The 12,129-nt window shown below is 42.2% G+C and overlaps 1 protein-coding gene across 2 annotated transcripts; it reads right to left on the reverse strand.

Moving 5' to 3' along the window:
- Positions 1-444: 444 nt before the first annotated feature.
- Positions 445-11,706, reverse strand: fhl1a (four and a half LIM domains 1a). 2 transcript variants are annotated; one of them, XM_068581521.1, is made up of 6 exons: positions 11,624-11,706; positions 4,084-4,265; positions 2,927-3,104; positions 2,305-2,474; positions 1,978-2,164; positions 445-1,185 (listed from the first exon to the last, which is right to left on the reverse strand). In XM_068581521.1, exons 2-6 carry the CDS (start codon positions 4,237-4,239, stop codon positions 1,031-1,033), a joined length of 846 nt encoding a protein of 281 aa, XP_068437622.1. In that variant the 5' UTR covers positions 4,240-4,265; positions 11,624-11,706; the 3' UTR covers positions 445-1,030. The 2 variants fall into 2 exon arrangements, with proteins under 2 accessions (XP_068437622.1, XP_068437612.1); XM_068581511.1 differs by lacking the exon at positions 11,624-11,706 and adding an exon at positions 6,318-6,389.
- Between the last annotated feature and the right edge of the window lie 423 nt (positions 11,707-12,129).

Here is a 12,129-nt window from a genome sequence, read left to right on the forward strand (position 1 = left end):
CTTGCCCCTGATTAAATCTACCTCCCCAGTGTAAGTAAAGCGTGTTGCGCTGCGGCTCTGCCAGCTCATCCTCATCCTCTGTGTCCAACTGTACAGCTCATGTCCGTCTCATGATCCTGCTTTCCAAGAGCTCTCGGATCTTTTAGCCTTAAATTCTCATTATAGTATGTAAACAAACGGTATTAAAAAATCAAATAAGTAGATAAAAGGCCAAAATTAAAAAAAGTAATAAAACGGTATACTTTTATTTAGAGAAAAGTTGTTAGGTAATAGTATAGTATGCAGAGGGGGAAAAAGACCTGTAACAAAACAGTCAAAGTATCAAAGTTTATACTGTTTGAAAATGTAATTCAAATGTCATAGTATATTATGCTTCAAAATGTCATCAAATCTTGAAATTAGAGTACATCATGAATATATAGAAATAAGAGACTACACCATTTCCTCCTTTTATTCTCGTTTTAGATTTTAATTCAACCAAAAAGTCTTGAATACATGAGCATGTTATGTTACCATCACTCTCAAGGATCTAATTTAAAGTCCCTCTATACATTTGTGTCTATTATCATTTCAAATGCAACAGATTATAGATAATGAAAGCTGGTATGCATGAGCAGCAGTATGCATGTGAAAAGCATAATATTCTGATAGATTCCAGTAAGGCACTAAAAAGGCTTTTGTCTCTTAAAGCTGCACAGAGTTCTGGATTAAATTGGACTAATGTTGCACATCACAATGCCCCAAAAGAAACGATGGTGCCGTATTAGACTCAAACACCAGACAAGTTGCAATAATAATGTATATGCATGACTCAAACTAGTGCATGTTTAGTTAGTCAACCTTAAAAAGAGAAGCGGCACCAAAATTGACTTGCACCTTTTTTTTTCTTCTTCCAAATTCACACTTTCTGTACTTTTTAGGCCTCAATTTCCCTCACCAATAAAATGTTATTTTGCAAATGAACCGTCTGAAGGTCTGTTTCGGTGTAATTCCACTTTCAACAGAATCCTCCGCACAGCTCATTTGCAGTTCACACCTTTTTAGCACAGTCGGGGCAGTAGATGTGATCTCCAGTGATGACGAAGCGCTTGTTGGCCAGCGTGAGGCAGCACTTCTTGCAGTTGAAGCAGTACTCGTGCCAGGAGTATCCTTCGTAGTTCACCACATTGGTGCCGTGGCCAAACCCTGCAGAAACAGATGGAGGTCCGTCAGCCAGCAGTGCCAGACGGGTAATGATGCTCCCGGATTACAGACGCACAGAAACAGTCCTCTCATCTGACCGAACGCTGAGGAACAGATTTCTTGAATCTGAAATGAAGTTTTTCTGTGATACTGTTGTATCTAAATAAAGAGGTTTCCATGTGTGGAGGGTCAGTGTTCGTGCTGCTGTATGTTAGAACAATTCATGTGTTCGCATCAATGTCAAAGATGTCATTTAAAGTCACTTTTAAATGTTTATTATGATGCATGGTTAAGTTGAGTTTCAAATATGAATTTACCGCAGTTCAGATTTTATCAACCAGAGTGTAAAGTAAAGTTAAAACGAGCAGAAAGATGGAGGGTGTCGTTGTTTTACCATTAAAAACGTTTTTGAAATACTTTTTAACAATGTATTTTCAAAAGAAAATTGAAAGAAAAATGTTGTATTTAATAGAAAATGTCATAGAAGTCACAGTATAGTATGTCTTAAAATAATTGAATGAAAAAGTCACATTCCCGCATGTCATAAAACAATCATAAAAATGGTCAGTCAGGATTACACGTAATCTACTTTTCCTGCTGGGGCTCACAATCTGTTATTGCATCATCTGTGGTAGTTGTAACTCATCCTCCAAAATATGTTTTATGGCCAAAACTCCCCACATCTGAGTCTACAAACAACGTTCACATCAATCCCACCATGTCTCCATGTAAGACGATCCAGATATAAGAGTAAGTGCAACATAAATCAATAACATTTATTTATGCTGCCCTGACCTGTGATCGGGTTTTTGCATCCGTGGCACTTCTTGGCCACATCGGTCTTGAAGCAGTCCACGCAGTAAACCTTGTCCTCGTGGGAGGTGAAGCGAGCCCCGGCAAGAGTTTTACGGCAGGTCTGGCACACGAAGCACTCGGAGTGCCAGGGCTGGTCCTGGTAGCTGATCCCTCCAGAGGTGATGGCCTGAGAGGGACGAGGGAACAGTGTGAGCATGATCTCTGACACCTCAAGGCCTGCAGAAAATGAACTGTCACACTGCCACGGTTGTATTTAGCACCGACAGGAATCCCACACGGTGGACGAAACATATTCATGGGCTGTACCTGCTTGCAGTGGAAGCACTTCTTGGCGAACTTCTTGTCGTGGCAGGGAGCACAGTAGATGTCATCGCCCTTGGTCAGGAAGCTCTGCGAGCGGATCGGCTGCTTGCATTCGAAGCAGGTGAAGCATTCCTCGTGCCACACCTTGTTTTTGTACTCCACGTTTTGGGATCCTGAAAGCCAAACATAAAAAGCATAGTGTTATGGTCTTTGAAGTTATGTTGTTTGTCGGACATTATCAAAAACATAATCATCAGCTCATAATTGAGGCTTTATGATAGAAACATTGTGCTGTGGGCTTTGTGCATTTTTATTTTATTTTATTTTCCACAGTTCTCTAAATTGAACATATTTGATATCTTTAAAATCACCAAAGAGAGGGTGGAATAGCAAAATAAAAAGTGAATTGGAGGTAAGCAACAACAGCACAGACTAAATCTAAACTGAATGTTAGGCGTCATGGCCTCTTTCCACTCCAAATTACTCTACAAGCCTTTTTTTTTTAATGCTACTTATTTTTCTGTAACAATACACATTTGTGAATAAATAAGCCACTACCAAAGTTTAGAAAAAAACACCTTGATGGAACATCAAAGCAAACATTTTGAAGGAAAGAAAAGCCCACCTGGCATGACCACCTTGTAGCAGCCCTGGCACCGGTTGCCGTCCTCCCGGGAGCCACACTTGCCGCACATTATCTTGCCGTCATCGCGGGCGTTGAACGGCTCGCTGGCCAGCGGCTTGTAGCACTTGGCACAGCGGAAACAGTCCTCGTGCCAGTAGCGGTTCTTATGGTGCAGCTCCTAGAAAAGACAAGGGAAGCTCGGGTTGAGCGGGGGGCCCTCGCTGAGGCGCCAGGCCGACCCCAGTGAGGAAGAGTTTGTGTACTCTTCATCTGGGCTCGGGGCCAGAACAGGAACCAACATGCGGCAGGCGTTAACGTGGAGATGAAGTGAACTGGTGAGCCAAGAAGCAGTGAGGAGATGTAGATTATGGAAATGTGATCCATAGTATTTGAGCCTCATTAGTAGTAGTGACACATCTTCCTCACACATGAGTGTGAGTGTGTGGTGGACGCAGACGCCACAGCAGGAGGAGACACAGGTTCACTGGTTGTGTGTTTGTAATAACCCAATAACATCCGTATAAGACATCCTAAAATTCAAGATGGATCGCTCTTTTAGACAGTTTGACTTGTTACAGTAGAAAACGTACAGTAGTACGTAAAACAATCCATGACGGTTGAATTTAGCGTTTTGATATTGTGCCGGCTGACTTTCTTTCAGATTGTTTAATCTCCAAATTTGGTGATTACAGGTTGTTTTTTAACTGAATTCGTACGTGTGTCTTTAGATTAAGCATGAAAAACGTTTTTGTTGTCTTGTGAACATCAGTACACTAAAGTGCATGCTGCTATCTTTAGAGCATGCGTCTGAGTATGTTCACAAAACACATCAAAAAGTAACAACTGCTGCTAAACTGACTGCTGAGAAACTACAAAGACATCAAATGATTACTAAATCATGAGACAAAACTTACTGTAGCTTACTGTATAAATACAGTTTGGTTTCAAAGTAACATGATCATGGTAGTTTACTGGCATGAAATACAAATGAATGTTTATCCACACAACAAAAACTGTTTGTGGCATTTTTAAACACGTCTGTTTATCAGATTTTAAAATGAAAATGCAATATGTCATTTTTGTTGTTTATTTAAATGTCTCTATTTTGCTTCCACTCTCCTTTGCACTCACACAACCTCAGACACACACTGCATCACCTTGGAGTCAGCACCGATGGGACGCTTGCACTCTGCGCAGGTGTTGGCGCAGAGCTTATTGAAGCACTTGGTGCACACATGCTTCTCCTCCTTCTTCACATACTTCTTCCCGTGCAGGTTGTCCCGGCAGTAGTAGCAGTCGAAGCGATCCGTCATGGTGGAGGTGAGATAGCTCTTGTGACCTGCGGCAACAAGAAACACCGTCAGGCTCGCACGACTTCTTTCCTCCCGGCACATCTGGATGTCGCCAGATGGGGACAGTGTTGCCTTCTCCATCCTCCTCAACTCCCTGAACAATGCAAGTCGAGGGATACGTTTACTCGTATCGCGCCATATAGTTGATTAAACATGCTGCAGCTCAGAGAAAAAAGAACAAGACCATTCAATGATTTCAATTCAAATTGGACCGTATTGGACCGAGTGCATTAGTCTGTGTCTTCCTGTAATATCAGTGAGATGCAGCTCTGACAGCAACATTCCAAACTGATGAGCGAAGCGTAAGGGAAGTTATAAAAAGCAGCCCACAAATGTCTACTTGTTGTCTCCGTGCTTTCTGGCCTGCAGACTTTTTTTTTACCAGGCTCTCTCTGGAGAGCTTACGTCATCATTTTTCGACCGTCTGGCTCATTCCTCTCCCTCACAGACCTCTCCCCCGTCGTGTCTGGCCCACTCGCTCTCTCTTTTGTCTGCATTTTGTCCAGGTCATTTTATCGGCTGTCAGTGTCAACACCAAGTCGCTACTTCATCCATCAACATTCCTGCGTCCCCATCGCAGGCGGCGTCCACATGGGAGCAGCCTGAGAAGCTTCCTGGAGCAGCTGTGCGTGGGCTGGAGAGAGTGGACGCTTTATCTGCATCACTTTACAGCATCTCTCACGGGATGACATGGAGGGCAGCTGAGCGCTGTGTGAACTTTAGCAAAAGTGATTTGTACATCATTTGTAATCCGTTAAGAACAAATGGAGGAAACAATGGGTGGAATGCCCTTTTTGTCTTGGTAACCATAGGAACAAGGACAATATTTATGATAGGGGACTTCAGCTATTTAAGTGGGATGTGGAAAACAGCCGCGTGAAAGGGATGAGCCTCCTGGAGCGTGGTATGTGCCCCTGGTGTGTGCGTGTGTGTGTGTGTGTGTGCGCGCGCGCGCGTGTGTGTGTGTGTGTGTGTGTCGATGGATAGATGGGAGGAGCTTCTATCTGCAGCTAAGCTCCGGGGATGAAGTCTGGACTGAGCCCTCACACGCCCACTGCGCCTCCACTCACCTTGGAGCATCTCATGGAACTAAAGCAGGAAAAACCCACTCAGTCCAACACTGTCAAGTCACACACACACATACACGCACACCCAAACACACTCACACACACAATGCTCGGGTCTCATTTCTGAGCCCGGCCACCCCCGAGATCTATTTTGGGCTCTCTATTTAAAGCAGATTGACCTTCCAGAGGGGACACATGGAGAGGGATGCAGAGAGATGGCCACTGGGACGATGCAGCTATTGTGGCTCCTCTTGAGTCACGTCCAGTAACTTTAATCTTTTGTTGCAGACAGAGTGACAGCTGCCCCCTGTCAAGCAGGTGCGGTATGTGCAGTCTCTAAGCTGTGGAGGGGAGTGGATTGTACCACTGTGGTTCCTTTGGGGAGCAAAAAAGGTCAACACAAGACGGGATTGGTGAGTGAGTCAGAGCTGAGAGACATGATCCAGACAGTGTATCGGCCAAATCCACGACTACATAGTCTCTCAAGAACTGCCCCTTTGAACATCATCACATGTTGCATTCATGCTGCTTGGAGAAGAAGAAAAAAATGAGAGACAGCAAAACAAAACAAATAGAGTACATTGCAAACAGCTCGTTCTTTAGCCTTTCTTCAACATATATTATAGATGGAAAAGAGCTCCAAATATGAGACCACAGACTTCTATCACAATGGTATAGATTCAACGACTCAGTTCATTTGAAAAATATATATCTTCAAAGTTGTTTAAATAGATCAACTGAAGGATTACATGTTCCTTTATTAGAAGAAAAATGATCGTATTGTCTGAACGTTCATCGTCACAAAGCTCAATAAAACGTTAAGCTCATAAAAAATTGTTTTTTAATTTCTTCCTGAAGTTTGAATATAAACATGCTAATAGCAGTCAGGTTTTTTTTTATTTTGCACCTTATTATTTGCAACATATTCAATAAAATATTAATTTCAGCATCAACTATTTGTTTGTATTTTACCTGAGTGTCTGAAAGCCATGTTTGTTCCAATCAGGAGACAAAAAAGGTAGAAAAGAATACGAGGACAGGAGGAGTTGGTAGCATCCACAGAGGGTCAGGACCAGAGAGCGTGAGCCCGGCTCGCTCATGGGGGGCTGTATATACCCCTCTGTGACCGGACCCCACGTCCAAAGCCTACCCTAACCCGAACCCTCCACTCCTTTTTAGGGTATGCATTAGAGGATAGACAGGAGGAGAGAGAGAGAGCATGGCGAGATGGATTAGGTGATAGAGACTGGAATCCACTGCTGTAACATCAGAAGGTAGAAAAAAAATAAAAACAAGTTTTGACTGGTGGCCATGAGGGACAACAGATACTCCCCCTGCCGCCACATAAATGTTTTGTTGTTCGGGACATGTACAGATGACAAGATGGATCACTTCATAACATAGAGGGATGACTCACAAGAGGAGCAAGTTGATATTATTGACTGAGCTGTGGAGAGATAAAGTACTCTTCTTATAGCTTCATGTCTCTGCGTCTATACATATACTGTATGTCAGAATTGTCTCTGATCAAAACTAAAAGCAAAGGGAGCCAGAGCAGAATAATTTAGAATGGAAGAACTTTTTTTTTTTTTACTGTCAGTGATGAATTTAATGTCAATTCTATTTCCAAAAAAGAATAATTCTTTTAAGGCTGCAGGAAACCCCCGGTGCATTCCTGATGACACACAAACACATGGACACTCAATAATGGATGTTCTCACAGAGAAAGCATTTCCTCATCCGTCAGTATTTTATCTACTCAGACTGAGAACAACCATCCCTGATGTTAAGGTTATGATGAACACGTTTTATGCCATAACATAAACTCCAAGGTCAATATTTTATATTGCAGCTGAATAAGAAATACAATGGGAACCAGCTTCTTTGGAACTTTAAAAAGTAATGCATGTAATTAAAACTGCAATAAAGTATGTTCTGGCTCAAAGCTGACATTTCATCATCTTTTAAGTTGATAGAAAATCTGCACAGCAACATGAATACGAATGTAAAAGTTGTGTTTCTGGTCATCTGCTGAGTTTATACATATGAGTGAGCATGAATGAGCGTATATTATCTACATTTATAATTTAGCTCTGTTTTATGGAGCCCAACTCTCATCATTTAAGCCATCCCTCCATTGTTATACAAAATACCAATTATAACTGCTCTAAATTCAGTTCAATATTATCATTCTTTTACTGCCAACTATCGTTCATGATCACGGCCATCATGACCGTCATCATCTATTCTGCTGTGGAGCAATTGCGCCACAGATGGCACTTTACTCTGATTGGTTTGGGCCTCTAGAGTCAGACGAGCTTGAATACAGAAACATGGGATCATGATGGAAATGAGAGGAGACTGAAAGTCAGATAAGAAACAACGTTGTTCGACTCAGAACTCAGTTAGGAAACAAAGAAAAGACTCATCTCTTAACTACATTAAAATGCTTTTGTATGCCAGAAACAAAACAAATCAATGCAGTTAGCATGTGCGTGTGTGTGTGTGTGTGTGTGTGTGTGTGTGTGTGTGTGTGTGTGTGTGTGTTTTAAAGCTTGGTTGTATAATGGACATCTGGCTGTAATTAAGGATTTTATTCGGTCCATTACCAAGAAGCAGAGCATTGCGCTTTGTCCTGTTCAAATCGGTCACCTAATTACCCGAAACCCACGAAGACTAATTAACTAGCAGGACGGCGCCACGACGCCTGGCCTTCAGGAACCTTCCCAGTAGTCGTTACATCAGGAAATCTGTTCCCGCCACTCCGTTTCTTTTACACTCTCGTTAACATTTTGATTATTCTCATTTCAAAATAGTTTCATCTCCAAAGAGACACTTTGTCTGTTTTTTTTTCCTTCCGGCGTTAACGCTACCCACGGACTGCTGTCCGGATAAACAATACAGCTGGAACGCAGCGCCCATCTCCCCACCTGCCACAAGCTGCGCTTTTAATAGAGCAAGAAGAACTGCCGATCATCTGGAACAATACATAAAACTATAAATATATTCTTTCCTTAAAAAGAGAATCATGGTTAATACGTAGCTGGTGATGTGTCTCATTGACAGCAGCCTGTACGATACTGTTCCACAAACATTTTGATATGCAAAGCGTTACGTGAGTATTTTGTAGGTGTTGCCTCTTGGCTACAAGCCCATCCCCTCTCTTAGTGGTAGGGTGGGGCTTTGCCAGCAAAGAGAAACAGGAAATCTGGGCTGTACTTCCTGAACACATGAGAGCAAATCACTCAGTGTGACTGGAACAAGCTCCTGCCCTCACTTCACTGTTACCAACAGTAACAAAACTCATGTCTGTGTGTCTGGGAGCTCGTCTCTCTACATGACCTCTTGCCCTCAGCATCCATGTGTCTCGGTCGCCCTCCAAATCCGGTTAGTGGGCAGACGGCACAGTGACAGACTGAGACACGCAGCTATCTCTATCAGGGGAACAGTGACACACACACACACACACACACACACACACACACACACACACACACACACACACACACACACACACACACACACACACACACACACACACACACACACAGGGTGTGGCTGCAAGACCCAGACACATTGAGGTCAAATATGTGTGGACAAAAGGCCGCGAGCGGAGTGTTATTAACACAGCAACGCTTCTGTCCAACAGATATGGCTCTGAGTGTTGCTCTCACACACAGACACACACACACACACACGCACACACACACGCACAAGCACTTTCAGATAAAGCCGTCGCTGTAAGCCAGCGAGCACTTCAGCCCTCATTGGTCTCACATGACTTGAGCCTCTAAACAGAAAAGGTCAGTCCCTCTAGCTGATGAGCAACATTTCCTGTGCTTGATTTTAAATGAAATGTATCAGGTTGGTTGCACATAAATCCTCGTGAAGAAGACATTATGCATGTACATCGCATGTATATGTGATATGTGACAGTTTTGCGGCACACAGGTTACTTTTTCACAAAAATGCTCAAAACTATTCTTTTGATCCACCAGTAGAGGGTTGTAGTGATCTGCATTTACTCAAGTTCTGTAAGTACCTTTACTTAAGAGTACTTTTACTCTAATGTGTTATTTAAACTTTATTTGAACCTCGACTTTTTAGACGTATGTTGTACTTTTATAACAGGGATCTAACAGTTACTACATTTCTAGGATATCTATTTAAACAAACACATGAGCAGCGTCTGAAATTGATTTATTCTGAACTTCAGCCTATAGTTAAGTAAAATTATCATTAACGACAGTACGGCTCACACATTCATTAATCTTTAATACTCCAGTCATCCAGTAGTTCTGCATTAAAAGTGCTTTTACTTTTCATACTTTGAGTGCATTTTGTAATATATTTGAAAAATTGTGAATGCATGAATACATAACAGAGTAAACTTGTATTTTGTTATTTGTACTTTCACTCAAGAAAAGTATCTGAGCATTTCTTCCACTTCTCTTTAGCCCTCTCAGTCTATTTAATTTCTTCGTATTGTGGCTCTTGCTCTTTCATCATTTCTTTCTCACTTTCTTCACAAAATAATCATGTGCAATTCATGAGCTTTTCTCTGCGCTGATGGAGGGAGAAGGAGAGGACAGCTGGTGACGAGCAGTTTGACATTCTCTCAAACAGGCAGCGTTGCCTATTTAGGATAGAGCGGCGGGATGGTGAGAGCTGCTTCATGTGTTTCATCAGCTCGGTCCTCTACACTCAGACACATCTTCTCTCTCTTTCTCTCTCTCTGTTCTCTCTTTTTTTCTTCTGCTCCATTTGCAAGAATAAAAGAAGTGATGAAACGGTCCCCTCCACAAAAGCATGCTTCTGCCTGAATAAACTACAGGCGCCAACGCTCCCAGATGCCTTTTAGTGTCCCGCTGCTGGCCTGATACGAGATCATGTCACTGTCAGTGAAATACGTTGCATAGAAGAGTGATATAAATTATACAATACATATCATGCTTTATGAATGAATACTTTGTAACTGCACTGTTAGATTTGCAGCCTTCACAACTTTTGCTCAGATTTTACATCAAATACGTAAAACTTTAAGCCCCTAAAGAAAGTGCCTTTTCAAGTTGACGGTGGATTCGATTATTACTCGGTGAAGTACACTGTTTTTATGGCTTTTCAAGGATGGTGAAGTCATACTGGAGCCACAAGGAAGTCCAGTGTGCCAGAGAAAGGACCCTAATCTCCAGGTCTCTTGAATGACATCATGCATTTGGTTTGGCAGCCGCCCAAACCAGAAAAGGGAGGAGACGGTAAGCAGATGTATGTTTTAACAGTTTCACGGTGCCTCTGGGCTCTGCTGCTCATGATGCCAGCAGTACAATAACACTATCACAACACAAAGACAAGCTGCTGCTTCTGTTGGTGCTGGAGTTACGTCACATACGATCATGAGAAGTGTGTGAGGGAGAAGTGATGGAAGAGATATTTTATATATATATATATATATATATATATATATATATATATATATATATATATATATATATATATATATATATATAGTATTGGACAAAAATCATTGGTGCACTATGCAAGCGTCACTTTAATTAATGTTGTAGCTTCATAGTTTAGATGCTTTATATACTTTTAAGTGGTTTTGTTGTAACTATTCAGGTCATGTTTTTCATAAAGTCATCATAGTTCTGGTTGTATAATCCTAATAGAAAATGCAACTAACAATTCAAATATGTTCATATAGTAAAAGTGCAATATATTCCCTGTGAAATGCAGTGAAGTAGAAGTATAAAGTAGCATGAAATGAAAAAGCACATTGAAGAACAGTTCAATTAAGTAACAACAACAACGTTTTTCATTTTTAAAAAGGAAATGACAAAATAATGACACAGGCGACGCTTTATTCCTGGAATGAAAAGCGTTAAAAAAAAAAGTGAAATATGCTCAACAACAAAAAAAGTATGAACACTATTACGTAGGGTGGAAATGTAGAGATAGATGGATGAATGGCCAAATGCAAAAAGCGCGCAGTAAAAAGCGCGCATCACCTGTTGCGCCGCGCAACGCGCCCGGCTTCATGTGTCGCAGGTTTCAGCTTGTCCAGTCTGGACCGGGTGAGCAACGGAAGATGTAAACCGACTCTATAAATGTCGGGGACGTCCACCCGGTCAGGTAAAGGCACGCACGCGTTAGACACACTCTCCTAAATGCACCAAATTACCACCTCGAGATAAACGTCTTCCGTCTCCATGATCCACAGAAGCGACCCGGGCAGCTGCCTGACACCGGGAGTGAAACAGCTGTGGGTTCAGACTCACCTTTCCAGAGCGAACAGATGAGATGTCGTTCACTCGACACCAGCAGCAGTGTGTCCGGTGGGTTTGGCCGAGAGGTACAAAATCTGCGGAGGCAACGCAGCTTTAAAAGACAGAGGGAGGGGAGAAAAGAAAGAAGAAAAAAAACTTCAGGACATAAGCCAAACCTCTGTAGGCTCTCATAAACAATGACCTCAACCAGGAATTCACAAGCTCCTTTAGTAAAGTGCTCATTGGCCCTGCACTCGAGGCCAAACGGGATCAAGAAGAAAATAAAGTCATAACGTGTCTGCATCAACGAGCCCTGAGACTCAACAAGATGGCCTCTCTGAGGCTCTGAAGAGGTCTCCATGTATTCATCATCCTTGTAGCAGTTTAACACGCCTGCTGTTTACAGAAGAGGACCATAACTTGATAAGTTGACACACTTTCTTCTGTATCGGCCTCACTCGTCTCCTTCTTTGGTAATGAATAGAAGAATTGCATCCAGATGACTCATTCTTAATCCC

The sequence above is a fragment of the Clinocottus analis genome, unplaced genomic scaffold (genome assembly GCF_023055335.1).
Source record: "Clinocottus analis isolate CAN_PGR_092001 unplaced genomic scaffold, fCliAna1.0.p SCAF_10, whole genome shotgun sequence".
Lineage (NCBI taxonomy): Eukaryota > Metazoa > Chordata > Actinopteri > Perciformes > Cottidae > Clinocottus > Clinocottus analis.